General features: G+C 40.9%; 1 protein-coding gene across 3 annotated transcripts in view; it reads right to left on the bottom strand.

Annotated features, from left to right (window-relative positions):
- Positions 1-15,655, bottom strand: part of nphs1 (NPHS1 adhesion molecule, nephrin) — a 35,297-nt gene extending 19,642 nt beyond the window's left edge. For 2 of the 3 annotated variants that reach the window (XM_026369912.1, XM_026369911.1), the window contains exons 1-5: positions 15,575-15,655; positions 12,391-12,484; positions 9,149-9,343; positions 6,169-6,291; positions 338-460 (exon numbers count right to left, since the gene is read on the bottom strand). In XM_026369912.1, coding sequence (XP_026225697.1) covers positions 338-460; positions 6,169-6,291; positions 9,149-9,343; positions 12,391-12,454 — 505 coding nt within the window. In that variant the 5' untranslated portion in view covers positions 12,455-12,484; positions 15,575-15,655. Of the gene's footprint in view, positions 1-337; positions 461-6,168; positions 6,292-9,148; positions 9,344-9,715; positions 9,758-12,390; positions 12,485-15,574 lie in introns of those variants that run through there. The other variant, XM_026369913.1, reaches the window with a different exon arrangement.
- Positions 15,656-24,590: the final 8,935 nt, after the last annotated feature.

Below are 24,590 nucleotides of genomic sequence, written 5' to 3' on the forward strand. Positions count from 1 at the left end.
ATGGAAAGACTGCAGCTGTTTTTGTAAAAGACTAGAAGCTCGTTATACAGCCACTGTACATGCAACTGGAAAGTCAGTGGAAATTGGAAATTCAAATGTTCAGGCAATTTCTTCCCACACAGAGAATGCTCCTTTCAACTCTGCCAAGCGAAGCCTATGAAAAAACAAATCTTTACTGCACTTGAATTTTAACCAATAATGTTTTCTGTTTAAATTTAAAGGCTGAGACCTAAGGAGAGCCAAATGTGTAGAATATTGGCAAGGCTGTTGCCCTTTGTCCCAGCCTGTCTGGCTGACCATCCCTGTCACACTTAGTGCCGCTGAAAGGGTGACTCACCTTTATAAAGTGTGATTTCAGCTGCAGGCTTTGCGTCAGGGGCGACGCAGATGACGATGTACTTCTTGCCTGCCACCCAAGGTGTTGCCATGTCCACCTCGAAGTATGGCTTGGATGACGGAACTGTATGAGAGAAACAACAGCTCGTGTTTCATATGTATCACATGTTGTCTCAGAATCATATAAGCTGGATATGAGTTTTAAATGATAGAATAAAAAAGGACTCCTAACATTTGGGAGTGACTGGAACGTCATGCTATCAGTTTTTGAGTGATTTACTACAGCAAGGTTTGATGTTCTGTTGAGTTAGAAAATAGTGGACAAGAAGAGAATACAGGGATGAAATAGTGATGAAACCAATCCAGTGCTAATCTATCACAGCAAACACCAAACACTTCTCTTCTCAGATCACCCCCAAGCTAAATATGTGCTTACTGGACTGATCAAAGCAGTCTTCACTTCTCCACTGTTCTACACTACAATCCTTTTATCTGACCATAAATAGGAATTCCAGAAAAAAAAAGCATAGTTTTTAACACAAGGGACTGAAATTGTTTGGCAGTAAATTGAGAAATCTGTCACTAACCAGTCATCAAAGAGATTTCTGCAGATCTGTGAGCCACTCTTTACCAAGACTATCAGTTCAATCATGCACATACTACAGAAACCTGATCATCCATTGTGCAGGCTTTTAGCAAGTGGGTGAGCCGGCGGAATTAGAAACTGTGGTTATGTTACGGTTGTTTTTCTTTCATCAGGGATCAAGTACAAAGGCTGGCTGAATTTAGAGACAGAACTGGGAGATGGAGAGTACAGGAAGGACACGTGTGTATGTGTTTTTGTAAGAGAGAGAGAGTGAGAGAGACATGAAAGACTGGCAGAAGAGCAAAGAGATATGGCAAGAATGAAAAGTGGGTTTAAGAGGGTGTGCAGAAAAGAGCAGGAGCAGGGAGTTATGTCCTTCTGAATTCTGAGAAGAATCTACTGTTAATGTGTGGGTAAACAGCTGGAGCACAAGCAACAAAACCAGCCAGATATCCAGCTCCTCTCCACTCTCTTTTGGCACCTAAAATCAATTCCTGGCCACTAAGAGGAGCTGTTGCTGTGTGCACAGTCGCCCATTGGCTCCAGTCTGCTATTGAGACAGATGAGATGTGGCTGCAGCTTCAAACTGATTTAAAAGAAGCAATTGAATCTGTGCGGACTGTGATGGGTTACCCAGAGCACTGCAGAGGCGCACACTGCAATAATGAGATGCATTTGTTTGTTTCCCCCCCCCCTCTTCCCTGAGAAGATGACTGGGCCATGCATCTATTGACAGCCCCTGCACTCTCAATCTACTCCGACCCGCACGATTCACACAAGAGCATCACTTGTTGTGCTCGAGGAGTGTCTAGCAGCCTAACAAATCCTAAAATAAGAATAATGATATGTTCACAAATGAGGCAGGCAGGTATGTAATTTTTTTCCTGGCTCACTCACGCTGGCTTATTCCTCTTATCTCTTCTTCACTCCATCATCCCTCTCGAACGGCTCGGGCCCACCCCCTCTCCTCACACTATCCTTCTTGACCACTGCAGTTAAACCGCAGAATAGCAGGGGAAGGTGTGTTTCAACTTGGACTGGGAATTACAGCCCTCCATCCATCACATGTATTCAAGAAAAGCGTGTGACCCAACCAGCCCAGTCAGAATCCACTTAGGCACAAAGACACATTTTGTGATAGTCCAAATGAACAACAAAACACATATTCTGTTTCGATTTACTGTTTGACAAGCTCTCAGAGTGAAGTACACAGTAAAACACTCTTTCTGCTCCTTCTGCGTCTACTTGCCTTTTGGCTTTTTTTTTTTTTTTGTCTCCCTGTTTCCCTCTTTGTCTCTGCTGTCTAACTCCTTTCACTGTCTACATCTTTTATTAAGGTACGTGCATTCACTAAACATTTTATTAGGTACGCCTGTATTATCTAATGGAATCCAATACAGCAGCTTATTTTTTAAGGTTATCATTTCTCAGTTGGGATGGGCAAAACATTAGAAACACATCTTAATATAATGCACTTATGCCTTACTCTACCACTCACTTAGAACTCAATGATAAAAGCAGGATTCAAGGCACAGCTAATGCATTGAATTGCATTAGGTTGTACAGGTGTACCTAATAAAATGGCCAGTAAGTATATTTGAACACAAAAGCATATAGCCAAAGAGTTGCTCCTTCCGTTCACACAAGAAATAGTGAGCCGCAAAATTCGATTCATTAGACAAATACAATTGGATGGATGGATAAGGCAGATAAGAAGGAGATTAGCAGACACACATCAATATGCATAAGCAGCTCTTTCCACCTATCTTTCACTCTCATTCACATACAGATGCACACAGTCTCTTTTCTCCCTAGCACACAAACACCCAAAGATAAACTCAAGTCTACAGTGCATGCAAATTTGCACGCACAAACACACTGACACAGGCGAGTGAATGTGCGGACAAGCTGCATTCATCTCACTTCATTCTAAAAACAGGCGCCAGTGTGTGCACAGCCTAACATGTGATACGAAGCTGAATCTCTGGAAAATATTGGAAAAGGCCCAGAGGATAAAACAGTCTCTAAAAAGCTTATTATGCTGAATTAAGAAAATAATGGGAAGCAGAAGATCAGGCTTCTCAACACCAGACAGACACAACTCGTGTTTTATCTCTGGAAGACAAAGATCGATTGGCTCAAACCACAAAGGCCTACACATAAATTTGCATGTTCTTTTTTTTTTATATACTCGTGTGCATAAAAACACATGCGTTCACTCATTTACACTCGCATACACATGGTAGGTCTCAGGTGTGTGATCTCTGGCAATGAAAGCCTCTGAAACACTGCTCTTTTTTCAGCCTTCCAATCCTCTCTGCCCCCCCCCCCCTTCCTGTCTGCATCTCCTCTGTTCTGGGGGAGAAGTGGAGCAGGTGTCTAGGACAGAAATAAGACCCTCCCACCCAACTACCCCTAACACACTCATCACCCCTCACCCGCCCACACCTCTCTGTCATTTCTAATGTCTCTCTTACCTTTTGTTTTGGGCTCATTACATAACAGTTCAGTTCTTATTTGTCAGCATCCATGACTAAAATGACCATTTACAGAAAATACTTCACACGGGAGAGTCTTGAAGTGACTCACTTGTAAAACTACCTTAATGTTTCAAGAGCCAACCTTTAGTGTCTCATTTTACCACTAATCAGAACTTCCCCTACTAATTTTAAAGAGCCCGACACTGTAACATTAGTCCGCCATTGTAATATGCACTGGCGTGATGGTGTAACACATCATCCTTTGATGGGGTTATATATTGGGCAACTGTCAGAACTTTTCGTGAACAAAGATGAATAAAGTCACCACTTTCTACGTTGCTTGTGCCCCCATTTATAAGTTGTTCCATTATTCATAACAGGGAATCATAAAATGAAAGCTCATTATATACTCTTCAACTGCTAAACTCATTAGCTACTGCAAAAACCTCACCATAGCCCTGGTTCCTAAAATGTCCTCTAACCTCCAACCAACACTGATAATAAGCTTACACACATGGGCACACACACGTACACACATCTCTGTAAGACCCAACTATGGCAACTGAATGAGTAACACAGTCTAAAACCAGAACACATCAAATAACTGTTTTGAACATTTTGCAGGAGGCATCTGCATAGGCATGCAATGTGGTGAGGGAGAGAGTTGTTCATTAAAAGGATTAAATGCTAAGGTTAAATGGTGTAAAAAGCAAAACACAGAATGTGTCAGGTATGTGACGGGTACAGTGCGGGGTAAGTTTTAGCACAGGGGGTGTTTCAGCGGAGGGGGTAGAGGTTGTTATTGTCATGGATTACTCACTGCCACTTGATCTGCCTATTGCAGTAATCCCCTATCTAAGCTCTGCAGGAAGGCAAAAAACACACAGGAGTTATGTTACACCAATGGAAATGTCTTGAAAACATCTCTTTGTAAGCCCATGGATAGGGCTTATTGACATATTTCCCTCCATCCCTGCTATTTACTGCCTGTGGTGATCCGTCTTGAATTAGCCAGACATGATACCATTCCCTCTGACCCAAAAATCCAATTATATGACCAGCAATCTCTGTTTTGATTCCACATTCCTCCCCTCCCTTCCACTGTATCTACTCATAAAGAGTTTATAACATTTTGATTTGATGCAGGGCTTGATGGGATATGGCCATGGTTGACTGGCCTGGGGTGTGGGGCCTTGGGAGCTGTAGTTCAGTGATGGAGAAGGCCGTAGGGAACTAATCAGAGACAGTGCGCTTCAAAAGGATGCACAGTTTCCAGTCCCACTTCAGCACTAACAGGAGATTGAATTCATCAGCTCATTATCAAGCCCCAGATTAGTCACGTATTTTGAATCAGTTCAGTTGCTGGGATGGAACAAATGACCCTTCAGGACCAAGGCTGCAGAGTGCTTTTTAAGTCAGTCGCTCTGCCCTTTTGCAGCAGCTGCAACTGTCCATCTTAAACAGTCAACAGCTGGAAAGTGTTCCCACAACGCTGAACAAAAACACCAGCAGAAATATATGGTGAGGACTCCATATATAGAGGATTTGAGCATATCAGGGACACAGGGCAGCAATAGGCTTCACAAATGGTAAATAGAACTACCAGCAATTGCTGATGCAACCCAAAAATAGTTCCCACACATTTTGACCTTTTCGATAAAGCCGAAGGCAATTGTGTTGACTTTGTGTATGTGGGTGCACGTGCAATGGGCATTTCAGAAGTAATAAATGTGGGAGTTAAGCCTGCTGTGGCTGCAGGTGTAGGCCTGCTGTAGGACATAAGACCACTGCAGTGTAGAATAGGACACAGCAATTCATAGCAGTCTGGGGTCTATGTGAGGTCTATGTCTCCCCCTATCCCACACCACCCGCCATCCCTCCTCTCGGCCTATTGATGTCAGAAAAACCTGCTTTCTTCCCAGAGGAGAGTGAGCCCGCTAAAATTGCCACGGCAACCCCCCACCCCCCCCCCCCCCCAGCAACTCTCTATGGTCACCAAAGGGAAAGCCTGAAAGCGAGGGAGAGAGAGGGAAATTGTGCGACGGAAATAATGGGGAGGGGGTGTAAGCAAATGAACTGTGCCTGGAGAAGAAAGGCTCTTTTTGAGTCCTTTCCTTGCCACATATGAGCTTGCTCCCACAAGCAAGAGGGATAGGGAGAGAGAAATACCGGTTGTTACAGAGTGACAACAGGTGCTCTATGTAGTAGCACAATTACATCCATTCCACCCCATGTCTGAGTAGGAACTTTTCAATCACTTCTGTTATAATTTATTCCTCTGCAAGGGAGAGACATGGATCGCCCTCAGGCTTGCCAGGGAATCCAGGCTGTACAGATACTTTATAATGCGCAGCTGCTGTGTAAAGCCATGCTCCTACTGGAACATGTGGGGATGGCATAGTGCTTGTTAAAGAAATAAATACTGTCTGAAAAGTTACAAAAATTGTGACTTTCTTCATGGTTCATACATATTTCAAATATGATTTGTGCTTGAAGGAAACCACTGAGTTCTACTGTACCAAGGACATGCTAAATACAAGCTCTGCTTTGAATGCATCTGCCTTTTCTTAAGCAAATTAAGGTTCTTTATCAATAAAAATGAATATTTAACAGCTCTTTATATGCTGATTACCGGCCAAGAGGTCATGTATGTTACTCGAGTGCTGAGAATACTCATTATTACATACATTTTCATATTCTGACAAGTCCTATGTATTTCTAAACCTCCATATCCCCTTTTTACACACACTCCATGGATTTACTCACTTAACATGTTGACCCAGGCTGTTTCGGAAACGATTGCTTCACTGCTCTCAGACTGGCCTGCTTGACATTCATAGGAGGCATCATCTTCCAGTTGTGCCTTTTCAATCTGAAGGTGATACTGTCCTGGAATAAAGAATGGGAGATTAATTATTTTTAGGACACATTGCATTGTAATGGAAGTGGTCAAGTTAAATACATGTAAACAACTACAAAGAGAAGGGGTAAATTGAGATGTGTTGTTCACACGTCAGTGAATTTAAAACTCACTGCTCATAGTTGGTGCATGTACAGTATATTGATAAGTACCTCCCGTAGGCCCTTTTGCATCAGTGTTGATTTCAGAGTTGCCGAAATTATAGGCAATTTTCAACTTGGATAATGGGAGAATTAACAATAAAAACAATTTGTACAATGATGGCCTGGCATTTCAATTCAGTATGGTAATACGCTCTACTACTGACATTTTGGTGTCTGAATTGGTTATAAATAGACAATTTTCAAATTTCTGCAGAATGAAAACATCTCACTTGCTGAGAACCTCATGCTGGAGGCATTTCCATTGACATGCAAGTAGTTTCTCTATACTCATAGCAGGTACATTTTGTTTCAGAATGAATCTTCAGTAAGGTAAATGAAATCCAATCCCATATTCACAAGGCTGACTAAATAAACTGTCTATTAATTGATGCCAGGCAGAATGCTTCTCGCTGTATCTCTCTTCTGATAGTCTGGCATGCCAGCAGGGCTTGATTTGTTTGATGCATTGCCATAACCTGTGGGGATTAGACGATGTTCAGTGTTGGTTTTCCAGCTCCCGATTCTCTGGCACACAGCCTACTAACGTGCAAAATAGTATCTTGGTCTGACAACCACCCAGGCCTAAAAATGTATGTGTCAAGTAAGCTGGCAAGATAATTAACACCAACCAGAAGCAATTTCCACATCTAAGTTATCATTGAGTGCAGAGAGAGAGAGAGACATTGAAGTTATTAATCATATTCCTCTTTCCTGAAATTACTCACAAATAGTGCAATCAAGTTGCAGAGAGTTTGTATTTATGGTGGGGGGGGAAGGCAGATGGCAGCGCAATTTGCCTATTTCCCCTTTACTTTGTATTTATTTCAGCTTGGGCCTTCAAAATTGTGGGATACAGTAAATATACGTAGCCATTACGTCAAAAGCAGAGTATATATTATCATATGCAAATCTGCATTTGTGTATTTGTCATAGAACTGGCAGAACCAACAAAAGGGGGAAAGGGCAACAGCAAAGTAACTAGTGTCAGTTGATGATTTTATTTAAGCAGTCAAGAAAAATCAATCAATGCAGTTTCTCTTAAATTCATCCCCAATCTACTTTAAAATTCAGACTTTACATGTCATATGTATGCATTATTATATGTTTAGCTCTATTCTGTTATACCTGATACAAGTTGATTTATTGTAATATAAAGTATGTTCCACAGCTTTTTACTACAGATAAAAGGAGACAAACAACATGACAGGTGAGAACCAGTATGCATACTATACTCATGGGGTAAAGACTATTTGAGCCCTTTTCCAAGCCCTACAAGATTCATTACCATTAAAGACAGCTTTATTTGCAATGATACTGTTTTGCCAACATTCAACACATAAGAAATCTCAGTAGGTTAAGATAACATTCACATGGCACTACGGTTAGCCAATTTATAAATATTTGATATTGGTTAAGAAAAATGTGCATGGTTTGCAGTAAATGTGGAATCATGTGAACTGTTTTCATGATCATCCATAATTAAATTTCACCAGTACGGCTGATTGACTGGCTGTATCCTGTGTACCACAATTAAATTGCCCCTTGTGGATCAATCTTTGAAAACAAATTATAAAGAAAAAACATTGCGTAATGCTTTGGTGCCTTAAATAAACTGTTGTATCTATTTTTTTTATGTGTTTGTCTTTACTGTGTTTGTTATTGTGCCAAATATCTGAAAACCTAGATCGAGGCTCATGTCGATACACGTTTCCATTATTACTCCAGCTTGGGAAAACTAAGGTTGCTATGCATATGTGGAAATCAGCTCTCTTACTCAGTGCATGTACCTGCGTGATTTGAGGCTTTTTTTAAGCATCAGTAAACATCTCTGATGGTGACAATCAGGGAAAACTCGTAGGGAAAAGTATAGTCAAGTGTCATCTTAAATGATTTTGCTCTTTCTGTGCAGTGTAAAGTGATTGCATACATCAGTGTGCAGATGCTTTTCCTGGAAAAGTGCACCTGTTCTGATGGGTATTTTATTCATGAGGGTAGGTTTGAGTGTCTGGCAGGTTGTGTGTTTGTGGTCCTTATATACGCGTGTATAGTTCTTTTTTTGAATTTAGTATAATTGAAATTTTGTTGTTGATATCAAAAGAGAAAGGATTTTTCCAACCCTGTACCTGGTGTAATGATTGATCTTGATTTAGACAATCATTTTGGCATTTTCTGTAACCTCTAGGCATTAATAATCATGGATAATGTGTGCATGGGCATCTATGCATCTCATTGTGAGTGTTTATATGTCGCTGGCGACCTCCGCACTGCAACAATGAAGTGCGGCTTGTCTAGTTGCGTGCTGATCAGGAACAGATGCTCTTCTCTTACTCGGGATTGCCTTCTAATTGGCTATTACTTTTTATAGACTGTGGTGCAGATCCTGCAACACACTTTAATTCGTGCCACATTTCACTGATTTGCTGACACCGTGTTGCTTTAATGTCTGTTTTTGCCTTTACATGTGAGTGACATCGGGAGGGATATGTGCGAAGCTGTTGACAGTCACATCACCTCATCAGTCCCAGATGCTCCCTGTATAGAGAACTAGTGTGCCATAAGGTTAGTATAATGTGTTTCTTTATTATATATCTTTATTGCCATATTGTCAGGCCATAGCAACATCATCTTGAGCTTGAATAGGTCAAGTGAAGACCAATAGACCATATACCACAGTCCTGTGTACCTCTGTTGGGGTTTCCAATCATGCTGTAGCGTGGAAAGCCCGGCAGACTTCTCTGAGGTCCCAGGAGGAGGCCATCTTTCACCCACTGCACAGTCCCTGAAGCCCGCAGCACCTCACACTTCAACACAGCTGTGGCTCCCATCCGCACAGTGAGGTTCCTAGGCTCAGACCTGAAGGCCTGCTGGGCCCTTGTGCCTGTCAATGTAAGAGGTGAAGGAGACAATAAGTTGGAGTGAAATGAACAGGACATGTGGAGATGTGATGGGATTTAATGTAAAGAGATAGAGAGGAAACCAGAGATGGAGAAGTGGAAATAAAAGGAGTTGAGGGAGCATGACTTTAATACATTCACTGGGATGCAGTCTTGTGGTCTTGTCTGAGAAGGCACCCTGTTGTGTCTGGCCACATTATTCATCCTGGCATATGTTTTATTGATGGGAAACTGCAGTGATACGGCCCTGAAAATGAGTCAATAAAGTAATTACTGCGAATTAAAGCCCCCCCTGGCCATGTAGATAGGGTATAGGGAGGTAGGAAAAAGCATGGGGTATCAGAGACCTCGTTCACCTGTGGTTTTTCTTCAATGTCGATGTCCCACCAGCTAATTCCTCCTGGGAAGAGTAATGATTATAACTTTAATCCCCCTTGTTTGTCATAGATGGGCACAGCAATCTTTCAGCCAGGCTCTTTGGTGACATTCTGTGGTGCAGTGTGCTAGAGTCAGGAAGGTAACCTTAAAGAAGCCTGCCCATGAGCCACTAGCACTGGGGCTAGGATTATATGGTTATTATACAGATGGGTTTCTGAATAAATCCAGTTCAAGGTGCCAAACTCAACTGCATACTCCAATTAGCACCTAATATCTGAGCGTGAATCTTGTTTAAACAATGCTCCACAGAGGAGCCAGCCAGATTCTTCTACGCTGTTTGAATCTTGACCTTCATTGAAGCAATGACCAAGTTGTTTGTGAAGTACATGCTCTGTTGCATCTGACAACATGAGTGAGAGGCAGAGCTCTCAGATCAAGGCTGAACCAGTCACCTCACGTCAAATATGAAGGGCAAGATTGGCCATTACAAAGGATGCATACAAACAACCAAACACAAGAGCACATTTGCATACAGTTTACATAAATGAATACTCAACAGTGGTCTACAGTGGCTGCTGAAATGGTATTATACTGTATTATTCTGAGAGATAGAAGCACTAAATACCACCCAAAGTTTTTCTAATAATGCTTTTTTATGTCCCACAGTGAGAATAGGGAAGAAATTTAATCCAAATGCAATGAAAGGTTAAATGTTTGAACTTGTATGCCAATAAATCCTATTTTCGTTAGCTTACAACTCCAATGAAGGGTTGAATCGAGAAGGTTTTGATGATTTATTTATGTCCACATCTCCAAGTTGTTGTTCCATCTATGTGGTATATCCCACTTAGTTTCTCAGTAAAAAAAATACATGGAAATATCCTACATGTCTTTACAGTAACTTAAGTTATATGGTTTTGTTTGTCTGCTGTCAGGTAGTGGCCATGTAGTGCACAGAGGGTTTTCAGAGATTTATATATTTATTTATCTTGCTGAAAAACAATCCGCCCGCTGCAACTGAAAACCTCGAATCGAGGTTCATGACAGCTGTAATACTGAACCAAAACAGTAAAGTAAGCAGTAAAACCAAAATATTTAATTTTACATTAAAACATCAACATGATACTGTACAGCAAATATCTGACCCACTGTTAATACAAGACATTAAATAACACAGCTTTAAACTGGGGACGCAGGCATATGATGAAGGAGCTGACTGATACATACAGTATTTTGACTCCATTGCTGTAATTAATACTATTTCTAATGGCTCTATTTGAGTGTCCTAGTAAGCCACGTCAGTGAGCAAACTGCACAATATCATTGTGCTGGAATTCCAGCACCTTAATGAACTGAAAGTCATCATTAATTAAAGTTATTAATTACCCCTGCTATGACATGTCAAAATGTCTGCGGTGAAATATTGATTTATATTCCATATTCAAGACTGGATGCCAACAATTATATATGTAGGTAATTTGCTCTTCAGTCTTTATTTCTACATTCTTTTTTACTTTTTAAGATGCAGGTGTTGTCTTTAAGTTGTTTAACAGCCATAGGTTAGCTCCAGAAAATATTTCACAACTTCTTTAGGTACAGCATGCACCTCATATATCAGTATTATGCTGTTTTTTATGTTAATGTATGTTTACAGTTCTCTTGTCATAAGGTAGCAGCGTGGAGATTGTTTTGCCCACTGTACTGTCAGAAAACTTAGATAAGAGTTATGCTTAGTAAGTGCCATGAACTTGAATTAGTTTAGTTAATGACAATTGAAACTTGAGAGGAAATAATGTGCTCATAATATCTAGAAGCAGTAAAAAAAAACAAGAAAGATTTATTCTCTGTAAAGTAATTGAGGCAAGAGGTGAAAATATGAGGGATGCTTACAGTCTTTAACTGTACCAAACAACAAGCCTGGTACAACAGAAATATCACCATGCTCACATGGAGTAACCTGGTTGGACATATTAAAGTTATGAGTATTTGGATTAAGCTATTTGCATAAAACACTAATACTTTTAAACTGAATTCATTTTTCCAGGAATAAATCAGTTAACAAAATGTACCTTTCTACCTGAGGTAGAGAACAGATGCAGCTGCTGTTTTTATATCTGAAGCAATAGCCACTGCATAGGTAATGATATTGTTAATGATGTTAACCACATTGATTTTCTACCTTCTGGTTAGTTCTTCCTTCACCAAGCCACAGTAAACCCATTAATACCTGGCAAGATATTCACAGAATAAGATTAGAAGATCATTAAGAGCTTAACCAGGTTAATCTAAATGACTTACATTTACAGTGGCAAGAAAAAGTATTTAAGCTTGGAATTGAATGGTTTTCTGCATTAATTTGTCATAAAATGTGATCTGATCTTCATCTACGTCAAGATTATTAACAAATATAATACTTTTTTTGCCACTGTACAGTGCATGCATCATTATTAACCTGTTTTTCTTGAGGAGTTAGAGCAGGCGACTCATGCATGTAAACATACATGTAGCTGTTATGATAAAAATAAAAATGTAATTAAGGTTTCATAAAAATCCAAGTTCCCACTACTCAGCTGAATGACCTGAACATGGATATAACTTGAAAAGGCCACAGTTACTGTAATGATAAGTCTGTGGTGACATTTGATTCTCTTACCCCAGATGAGACAGAGAAAGGGTAGTGCTGAAGGAGACATGATCCATGCTGACAAAAAGTCCATTTCACCACTGACACCTGACCTTCGACAATCCTGGAAATATCAGAGAAAAACATGAAATACACACAAACACAAACTCTGCATCCCCTACAAGATGAACACATATGTCCATAAGGTAGGCCTATATGTTTGAGATGCATCTACATTATGCCACAAACAGAAGTGTGTTATATGAAAACATCAGTTACAAATTGGTCTTTCTGTGTTTACATTTCTTGCTTATTTTTCTTTTTTTTTCTGACCCTATCCTAAAGCCCCTCTGCCCTACCCCAGGGCAAGTGCGCCTGAGGACTGGGTTTGGAAACTAATGCAGTAACTTGTGTTTTCAGTAATTTTTAAAATTCAATTTATGGATAAAAAAAATAAGTTTCAAGAGCACAGAGTTGGTAATTTGTGTTTTAAATGTTTTTAAATGCAGGAGAACTCGCTGTGTTTGAGTGGTTTAGTTATTTGAGCTAATGTTGGTCTGATGATGAGTCACAAGTTCCCTTAGAAATATACTTTTGAATTTGTGATTAGCTATTACAGAAAACCTCTGTGGCTTCTTATGACTTTTCTTTTGACTTCTGTTACAGAATCAGCAGAGGGAGTGAAAACCAGACCACACATATACTCCTTTTTTTTAAAACAAGTTTTAAGTTCATTAAATTGTTGGAATTTAGACATAATTTAGACATTGCTTTGTGATATGGACATTTTGTTAAAAATGGACATAACAAATGCATAAACTAGACAGTGTCTGCTGCAGAAAAATACGCTGGTATTTTTTTTCTTCAAAACCTTTAAACAACCCACGTTTATAATTAATGCGACAGTGTAGGAGGTAATGTGAAGGTGTCTCCTGCTGTATATGTACAATAGCTGAAAACATGACCAACTAACATTAGTGTTTTAGTCACCTGGTCTTACAATATCATGAAAGTAGCACATCTGAAATAATAATAATCTTTCTTTGCTTGTTGACTCATACCTTAACACTGGGGCAGTATATCAGAATATACAGCGTATGGTTCATTTTAGTGCAGTGGAGAAAATGGTGTATAAATAGTTAGAATAGAATTACAACTGTATATATGTTTTTGCAGATAACTTTCAATGAATATTTGAAAGTAAGGCACACACATGTGGTCCTCTGTCATGATACTTTCATTGTGAATGTGGGGAATTAGGACTATGGTCCCTGTGCTGCAGATATGTGGTCATTCCATCCAATAAAGTTCCTCATTTGACCAGGAGGAGACCTCTGAAGATTTTAAGTCAGTTTGTAATCACTTCAATTTATCTGCTGCAAGAGTGGAACAAATAATAGTGATTTACTTAATTGAAAACTAAATATTTTCTCATCTGAATAGACAAAATGAATTGAAGGCAGCAGCTCTTTGACGCATCTCCCCTCAGTCGATTAGCTGCACTCCAACAGGCTTTGATAAGAATTAACTCACACTCAATTATTTTTTCGCTCTAAAAACATTTGTGTATTTCAGAGCCCCCTGTATACTCTTTGAGCACACAAGGGCAATTACTTCCCTCTTCAATGAACAGAAATTCTTTTCTGAGGTTGAAAGTGCCTGTCTTCTTTTTATCTGTGTCTCTTTTAATGCCTCCTGCAGGTAAACACAAACACAATCTGTCTGACGTTGACATTTTTTCTTACGTGCATTGCAATTTATAGTTATCCATCCATCCATCTCTTTATAATAAGTACTGGTTTAAACTACAATTAAAAAGTGGATTTTGAGTTCAAACAACAGGTATTCCCTGTGAGGACGAGAAGTGTTTGGCCAACACAGGAAGGTTGCTGCCACCCTCATGAGTCACCGTTTTTATTGGGACTCCTAATGAAAGCAGACACAGCCTGCCTGACCTCCCCACATTCCAATTACCTTGTCAAACAACTGCCTTAAAGACTTTATTAATGCAGCTGCAAGAATGTGGATTTACTGATACATGTTTAGTTTTGGTGTAAGAACATTTTATGCAATGGTGTAGCATTTGTGGAATAACTGCATCATTTAACAGTTGATTAAAATATAACATTAGATAAATACCAAACTGAATGGCAATTCAATCTGCTTTCAAAGATAAGAAAGAACCATATTTTACTACGGCAGCACTCAATGCCACAGTTTTTTTTTTTTTACCTTGTTCTTCACCAGCTCTTTACAAATGCAAATTAGAAAGTTTGATTTGAAATTTGATTCGTTTTCAGACACAAGGCTGCCACTCTCCCCGCAAGGGCATCAGAAGTAGCTGAACCATTCAGCATGACCCCCGACAGGTAGATTTTTAATGGCGCCTTTCATAACATTATCAAACGACTCAATACACTCAATCCTAGACCAATTTAATGTGAAACCCCATGAAATCAGTCAATGTACAGAAAATTAAGTTTCAACCTCCATGCAGCCATCCAATTCAGATGTGGTGCTACATCTTAATGCCAACCTAACCTCTTACCAATCTCACCAGTTGCCTTTGGCTCCAATTACTGTATATTATAGAAGTAGTGTTGTGAACTATTACTGCTTTAACACTGAACTGCAGATACAGAGGGTTTCTAAAATATGCAGATTAGATTATCAACAGAATCTAATCATATCAGAAGCACTGATTGTGCATTAAAACATTCATTAAGCAGTCTGTCAAGTCTTAAGCAGGCTGGTTAAGACCTGACTTGATGTGTTACAAGCAGACAGCACAGACCTCAGTCTTGAAATCATACAGGCTAAATCATATCAGCTTGGTCCAGCAATTTGGCAGCAACTTGACAATGCACATGTCCAGCACTACTTCAAGGCATTCAGAGAAATCAACTTAGGTTTTGTGTACGACTTGTCTCTGCTCCATTCAGCTCGAAGTGTTCAGGTGTACTGGATTACTCCGAGCTTGCTACACACACTCACACACCTGCTTTGCTCAGGAAAAAAGTTGAGAGACAGAGAGGCAAAACCTTCTTTCAACCTCTACCAACTCAAGCACATCTATCTGCCTAGGGTGTACAGAGACAAAGTAAGTGAGGCAGGCAGGCAGAAACGCAGAGAGGGTGTACCTCCTTCTTAAAAAAGCCAAAGAATCTTTGAATATGTGTGTGGATTTGCATGAGATAAAGAGAGCTGTGCTTACCTGTTGAGTGACGCCAAGGCTCAGGCGCGTCTTTTTGTCTTCCTGATCTACAGATGGCTCTCTGAACACTAGTGTGCAACAGAGATGTTAAGGAATGCCAATGGGACTCCCTCTTCTCTCACTCCTTAGTCTAAGAAAGAAGCAAACAGATGAAGAGAGGGAGGGAGACAGTTATAGAGACTGAAGAAAGAAGGAAGGTGTGTATATAAAAAGTGGTGGTGGTGGTTACAAGGGGGTCACTTCAACAAAAAAGCAGGTCCAAAACAATTGCTAGCTGCTCCAGTGCTCCAGAAATATTTGAAGGCTAAACAATAATAAAAATGACCAATTAAATAGATACATTTTGTTTCCGTAGAATTTAATATATATAAACCATCAAATCTTGATAAAGTTGGGAGTGAACCAGTTATGAGAGCACAGGAACATGCAGTTTCTATCTATCCTGGCTTTCTGGGGAGTATTCATGGATCCCATTATTTAGCATTTCACTGTGCTGGGATGGAAGGAGCAGAGCAGCCCTCAAAGATACAGATGCAACATGGATGTCTTCACACCTGCTACTTTGTAACATTTATGCTCATACATAATGGATGGAGCAGGGTATCCACATAACTGTATTTCCTATACTGAATACTCCTGGGGTGATCTGCTCTGATGGAGAGCTGGAGACAGACAGGCCAAAGAAATGACTTTTAACAGTGTAATATTTTTTTTGTCCCCCCCCTCCACCCCATCCCCTTTTTCTTCAATTATGTACTTCCAACTGAATGGTGGCAAGAGAATACCACCATTTGCTCAGTGGAACATACTAAAAGCTCTTCTAGCTTAAAGAGGAGAGAACCTAAAGGTCATGCTTGTTTTCCACATGCATGTATTTTTTTTCTGCTGACAGTCCACATGTGTTGCTGTGGTTCTATATTCACAAGCCGTTTTATCAGTAGAAAGACAAAAGCAGTTATACTGCTGCATCTGCTGTTCCACTTTGGGTCAGTCATGCAGTAATGACAGACCAATCACTGTCTATTGCTAAGAAACTCCCACATTTGTGCAGCAGGCAATAAAGAAAGAATGATAAAGACACACACCCTAACAGTGGCAAAAAATGCAAGGACTGTAACCTTATGTTGCGCATTCTGCACAGTGCCAAAGTCCAGTATCTGTTCTGTGTAGTGCAGTGTGTGTAGACAGTGTGTGTGGCCCAGATGTTAACAGCTGGGTTGTATAGAGTGGAGCCGGCCCTACAGACAGTCATTAAGCTCAGCAGCCCAGGGCTGGAAGGTTAATTCCCTCGCCTGGAGGGGTATGTAGGTGGGATGCAGGAGGAGAGGAGGGGGAGGTGGAGGATGAGGAGGAGAGATGGCGGGGGGAGCAATGGGAGGCGAGGGGGCTGTGAAGCTCAGCACTCAGTTCACACAAACAGCAGTGTCAGCAAGAGTGGAGCCGTTCCACTGCCAGACGAAGGCAGAGGAGGGAGAGTGTTGGGGCCTGACAGAGAGGGGCTGAGGGAGGGAGATGGACAGAGGGCCTGAAGATGAATGGTAGGAGAGGAAATGCAGGGAAGATGAGGGAAATACAGTAAAAGGGTAAAAAGAATTCATGTCAGGAGGCTGGACAGGCAGAGGGTGAGATGAAGGGGACACGAACGAGCAAGGTAATGGAGCGAGAGAAACGGATGGAAGAAGGAGACAGAAAGATACTGTAAAATGGGCTGTGGAGTGATGAATAGAAGACGAGAGAGAAGCAGGGAAAGGGGGTGGGAGGAAGGAAGGCTGACATGAAGAGTTGTTTTGAAAACAGGAAGTCTACTGACTCAGACCAGTGTGGCAGAGAAAGCAAGAAGGAAGATTAATCAAAGAAAGCAATAAGCACTACAGTAGAAAGTAAAACAATATGTGGAAGAAGGACAGACACACGGGGTCATGTCCGGAAGATGGATTCAGAAAAGAAAAGCAGGAGTGAGACAGCATGCAACATTTTTGTGTGTTTGAATGTCAAATATTTGCACGGAAGGTGCATCATGTTGTGTTGGGTGCAGGCACCATGCTCGGAGTATCTGCCATGTGGAAGCTCAGACTCTGTCAACTGTCAAAATGGGAAAAAAAAAAAAAGCTCAATTATGAAATGAATGTGACAGCTGGGAGTTAGTAGTTAACAGTTTAGAGAGGCTGAGATATGCAACACCCAATATGAGAGTCACAGCAAAAGGATTTAACTAGTTCAGCGCCCACAGTTCTTAGGAAGATGTTAATTTAATTTAAAAGGCCTCTGTAACCCTTCAAGACTCCTGAGGGCTCCGACGAAGGCCTGCAAAATTGTCTTTGTGCCTTGAGCTGCAGAGTATTACATCCACTCTCACTGAGCCTCGGCATTAACTACAGCCATCTGACCTGATGATCTGATTGGAGCCCCAGCTTCTGTTGCCTGCCACAGTACAGCTGCCATATCAGTGATGATTCTGTGTTCTAAATCTGTAGACAAGGTCAACATGTTTTTTTCCCCGGCCAATCTGGCTCCCAGTTGACCACAGGAGAAGGAGATTTAACGGGCAGCGGCAGACTGAGAGCACACATCACCAGAAACTAGAAATGATAATTACAGGCATCACTAAAATAACACTCGCAAACAGTGATAAGAGGACTTTCAAAAGTCCGACAGCATAGATAGTTGCTTAATCCCCTCCAGCAGCACTTTCTTCAAAGCCTGCTGTAGTGACGAAGTCTGAATAAGGACACTAACCTTGTCCCACTGCTGCCAAGTTTGTGAGACAATTCTCAAGTTTCTGTCTCTGGGTGACCTGCGAACCAACTGATGCCGAAGCATGTGGAAAGACATGTATCGGGGTTAAGACGGATTTGGAAAAACCCAATTAAACACACTGTGTTCCCCTTCATTCTCCATCCCTGTGTTCCACACATGTTTGGCAGCAATAAGGAGTTCAGAGCTGTCTCTGTGTGCACATGTTGTGTATGTATCACAACGGAGAAGCTTGAGACAACCAGCTGTGGGGTCCAGATTGGGGAGGGATTATTTCCCAAATCTCCCCCATTTACCTCAGCTGCCTAACAAGCTCCTACATAACCATGTTAATTCACTAAAATTGCAACTTAGAGTCCACAGTTAATGAGGAACAAACACATTTGTCCAGTCAAATATGAGCATGTTGATGAGGTTGCACGGAAATGTTTGTCTAGGTAATAAACAACATTATATACATGGTTACAACTGATGGCCGAATCATGCTAGTTCAATTCCAGCAGCATTTAGACAGGGAGTATAAATAAATATCTCTAAATATGATCACATTAAGGCGTAGGCAGAGGCAAAAAAACTAAGGAGTGCAGACTTCTTTGGTAAAGTGCAACTCTTCATCTAACGGATTCCTGTGTGAAGTCATGAGGTCAGAGGCTGGACAGGATCGCTGAAACAATATTATTAGGTCAGTGAGGGAAGAGGAGTAGGGTCAGATAATAAGACTCAATCCAGCTGAGTGAAAATGCATGGGAGGGAAAGTGCTGACGGCTCCCTTGCTCTAGCTCATCCAATTCCCACCGCTTGCTCTACGCCGCTGATATTCATGCCGAGCTGTCCGTCCACGGCCCACAAACTTTAACGTTCACCATCTCCGCCGCCCCATCTATCACCCCACTGTGATGATGGACGAATGCAGAGCAAAGTGGAGAACACGCTGAAGAGTGGGGGAGGGATGAAGTGACACAGGGGGACAATATTGAAATTTTAAGGTCAGAAAAGACAATTGTTATATACGGGCTTGTGTGTCCCGTTCACTTATTCAGCGCCACCTCATCCATGTTCAAGATATGCATGCACAAACATATGTGCATGGACGCACGCATGGACGTGTGTGCATAAACACACACAGTACCACAACTTCCTATCACAAGCAATCTAATATACAGTAAAGATACACAGAGCTCAGGCAATAACCTGATCCTGGTGAGAGATGTTATAGGCTTTGACAGGCGGGGCTGAGCCACACAGCCCAGGCTGTTCTCCCAGTGTCACTAACAAAACAGAAGGATTAGAGGATGAAACTGAGCTAAATCTGGGCGAGCTAAAAATGGGGGCAAAAACAAGGCATGGAAAGAAACAATGTTGAATGGATCCAAAGCAAGCCTTTAACAAAAGCTATTAAGCAATAAAAGACCACTTTAATAACAAAACCCTTGTGTTCTATTATTTATGTTCTGCTTTCCAAAAATACACCCACATACACTACACATGCACTCACATATTCCAATTTATATGCCGCCCCCCCCAAACACACACACTCCCACCCCCACATACAGTACACAACAATGTACAGTAATTCAGTTTCTTGTATAAAATAACTTCTATTGATTAGATCCTTTCCTTTTTTTTTTTCTTTCATCACTATAGCTTTAACACATGTGAACCAAGGTCTGTCATTATATTCTTCCTCACCTCCCTTGCAGTATTAGCATTACCAGAGAGGTGTAGTTTTTGCCATTTTTACCTCAGTAAAATGGGATTTCTTTTCTATGATGGAAGGAGGTCTGGTACTGCACCTTCTCTTCCCTCTCTAGCTAGAGTTTAAATACTTTTTTTTAGCGTACATATTTAGCTGCAAGTAAAAATATCTGCTTTCTGGCTCTTATTCCAGCATGCACTTTCTGGACTTAAAAACTCAGTACACCATATACTGTAAAATAATGTGTTTTTGAGGGGGTTTATCTATATTGCTGTAGAGAAAAAAAAACCTGGCCATCTGCTAGTGTGTCTCATGTTTTATCAACTTTACCCATAACACTAAACTGACCAACTTTTATTTTAGCTGTGCTGGCTGTGTGCAGCGGGCCACACAAAGTCAAACAGTCTACTGTAGATTGATCTTTACATCACCTATTTGTCACATGGAACCAGAAATGTTATGTATCCCTATAAATCTATGAAAAAGCCTCGTGCTAAACTGATCACAGGCCAAAATGACGTTGCCTCACAAAAACGTCTTCATTCTGAAAGGCTCAAAGTGGTTCTCACAGGAATAGAAGTACAAGTGGACGCAGACATTAAAAAACACCCAATCAGGCTCACATACACCTCTGCCAATAGATGGGCTTATGGCTTTGTTAAATTGGAGTTTGCCTCCTGCCCGTCCCATTTTCAGAAAATCCACTTTAATTAACATATCAGAGCTGCAAACGAGGCTAAACCTCTTCTCTGTGAACTGTAATCTGCCCAGTTTGAACTGACCAACCATAGAGCCTACATGATAAGGCTTGCCAACCAAAACACAAAGATAATCCAGTTATACCTGCTTATACAGCGGACGGCTAAAAGCACTGATCTGACAGTCTCTCTCTGAAGTGCTATGGCTTGCATTTTGATCTAACCAAAGTGTTTTGATGTACTTACTGTATATCAGGTGGCTCAATCTGATAGCATTCTCTAAGTGATTCTATCTACTTTCTCTAACATGTTCTACACTTGAACAAAAAGACTGAATACAGTGAAATGAAAGTGTGTGAGCCATTTGGATTTCGTGGTTTTCTGCATTAATTTGTCACGAAATGTGATTTGAACCTGATCTAAGTCACTAAGTATTAACAAGTATCATGTGCCTAAAATAATAACACAAAGAAATTCTGATCTTTCCCATCTTTATTGAGAACAAGTGGAAAAAGTATGTGAACCCTTGAAATTAATACCTCGTTAATTGCTCGAAGAAGCGTATTCTCCTTTGCAGAGCAAACTCAAAAAGTAGCTCTAGTCCACATCTCCAAACTAATTTTCTTAATTTATGCCAGCACCTGACTCCAATTAGCTTTTTTGATGTCATATTTCAAGAAAAACCATGAAATTCCAAAAGGTTCACATAGTTTTACTGACCACTGTATGTGGACTGCTAGTTTCACGTGGCTTTCTTTTATTCTTTCCTTGTGCTTTCTATCACTTTATTCCCACCCACACATCTACCTCCCACCCGCTCTACTAGGTCACTCTGTCCCAGTCATCTTATGGCCCTTAACCAATCCCTAACTCTGTAACACTTCATCCCCCATAAAATTTATTTATTTTGCTTCTTTCAAGTTTACTCCCAAAGCACTCTACCACTCCCTGTTTCGACTGGCCTCCTTCTGAGGTTCTATTTTGATCTGAAGCTCTCACAGGACCAGTGGTAGGGTGGCTGTGGTTCCCTCCACAACCCCCAGAGGAACGCCAGGGAAAGTTGAACAGACCAACAGATGGAGGCTATTGTGTGAGGGAGGGCACAGGGAAGAGGAGTGCTGCAGAAAATGGAGGGAGTCATGTACGTGTGGGTGCATGTGATTACAAAAGTGTTTGTGCATGTGTATACGAAGTCTACACGTGTTGTGTGTGTGTGCAAAAGTATGTTTGGTGAATTAGTGTATGTGTCCCTTTGTGTTGTGTGTGTGTCAGGGGTGCCGAGGGTAAGAAAAGGGGGGAGCACTACACTTTAACACAAGATGCTTGAAATCTGTTGGCCTGACAGCGTGTCACAAGACTGCCTGTTTAATAGAGTCTCCTGGAATGTCTTCTCCTGCAGTTTTAATGAACCCCAAGCCAAAAGGCCTAATGAAGCGTGCTCCGTTTGCCAAAACAGTCCCTTGGTTTGACCTCCCTTGACCCGCACCACTCCCACACCACTTGAGGGTATGTCTCCATGGTGACCAGCCTAAAGAGTCTACTGGGCCAAAGTTGTCAAAGGGACAAAGGAGTGAGCTGAGTTAGAGAAAACCAAGCAGTTAAAACAAAGGAGAGCAGCACATGTGCCTACATATGTTTGAAGATGGAGGTGGTTTCACCAGTTTAAGATTTTAAATGTTGCACATTTCCTTTCCTCTTTGTTATCCTGACAAAAAGGCCAGTTAGCAAAAAGCTGCTGTTTCCTAGCCAAGAAAACATTTTTCTTAACAAGCTCTTTCCCCTTGTCAGCATCCAAAAAGATCCACATATACACACAAACACAGCATAGACTAAACACACACAAACACACACACATTGGTCCTCATTGCACTTTAACTATTCTTTGTTCCAGCTGAGCAAGAGCCTCATTATTCAATAAGTTAAGACTATAACACAGGCAAGTGTGTATTCAAGAGGGATACTGGTGTGTGTGTGCGTATGTGTGTATACATGTGTGTTAAGTATGAGTTAAGGACTAATAAAGTGCAAGGCACCTAATTAAACAGTCTTTGTTTATGCTCTATAGCAGTTGTATAAACTCAGCAGACACAATGCAGGGTGGTATGCCAGGTCGATATGCTCTCATTTGAATAACTACAGACAAAAGCAATGAGAGAGATGGGGGCAATCAACTTCAAAAGAAATTCTTGCTTAATTGCAAAAGTGTGAGAAAACCAGCAAAGACAAAGGAGAAGGAGCTGATTAAAGTTTCACTGAACAATGTCTGCAATCCTACAAAGCATTTAAGCCTGATCTGATTTTAAAGGTACTCTAAGTACCATTAGGGGATCTGAGTCTAATAGATAAAATATAAAATGATTTGACTAAATCTCTTTATTTCCTATTTTTGATTATCTTGATGGGTCCTTAAGAATTCTGTCAACGCTGAAAGGAACCAAAGATAAAACATTTCTGGATTTAATAACTTTTGACTAATGACTGTCTTTTTGTGGCACAGCACCATTTTTTGTATGAAGAATAACAAGCGCCAACATGCCATGGTTCACTTCCAGCACATGGATGTGTGGACTTTTTAAATTTTAACATGAATCAGTCCTGAGACCCCTCCATCACTCCCTAGCACGCACCCTCTAAGAAAACAGGGAGGAAAACCTGAAAGGGCAATCAGTGTTGTTCTGCTCGTGCACATTTCTGAATTCAGCAAACTAATGGTGCCATTCATTATAAGCCTTATTAAAATAAACAGAGTTTATGATATAATAACAAATAAGCCTGGGCTGCACATACTGTCATAATCAACTGAAATTAAAAGTGCCAAGCAACACCACATTACCTCTGTAACCTGTCTCTCTCTCCTCTCCCACACACAAATGTATGCGCCCACTAATACACACACCAGCAGATACATACACACATCGAAATAAAGTAATCAAGGTTATTTAAATAAGTGTGCAGGCTGAATAAACATGGCCACTGTAAAGAACATTTATTGTGTCTATGCATTCCTGATCTCACAAGTTGGTGAGATCAAAAACAATTTCAACTTTATGTATTATAAGTGTATATATTCCTATGCATAATCTGTTGATTCTATTTTTCAATTTTTTTTGTCAGCAGAGTTAGCACCAATCTACATATTGCACATAGACAGTATTCAGTGTGTCAGGGGATACTGGGAACAGGATTGGAGATTTAGTGCGATCTGCTTATGTGTATGTGTGTGTGTGTGTGTGTGAGAAACAGGGGGGTTCCTGAGTGCTACCAGCTGACAGTACCATGCAATCCTAAGACTAATTGATTAAAAGGTTATGAACATGTGTGTATGGAAATACTATGAGTGGGTGTGCATGTGTTCATGGCAAATATTTGCCATATGGGAAAGGGACTGCACCTCAATTACTAACAAGAGGAGTAACAATGTATCAGAGCTGCCTTTTTGACACAAATATTACAGTAAATGCTAAAACGTGGGATACTGTATGTACGTACTGACAAATGTGGGAATCCTGTGATTTTGCTATGAAGTCTATTGCCATCCCATAATATATGGCTGACATAGTGGATTTGAATGCTATGCAGAACTTCTGTAGCAGTGTGAGGACCAGGCCTGTTTTATAGTGCTGTTTTATTGTAGTATGAATGCGCATTGGGGAGCCTGCTGCTGGATGAATCGACACTACCAAATTGAACTAATTGCACTGTAGCCTGCCCAATGGACCCCGTCTGGGACTCAAGAGAGCATAGAAGTGAGAGCAGGCGAGTACATTACTCAGTCCGACTAATTGCTCACACCTGTGCCTGCGCAGTTCACTCTGCTGATGATTCTAGGGAACGATAAAAGAGAAAAGCTGGAAACATCTGGGTGTGG

Source organism: Anabas testudineus, chromosome 16 (assembly GCF_900324465.2).
Source record: "Anabas testudineus chromosome 16, fAnaTes1.2, whole genome shotgun sequence".
Lineage (NCBI taxonomy): Eukaryota > Metazoa > Chordata > Actinopteri > Anabantiformes > Anabantidae > Anabas > Anabas testudineus.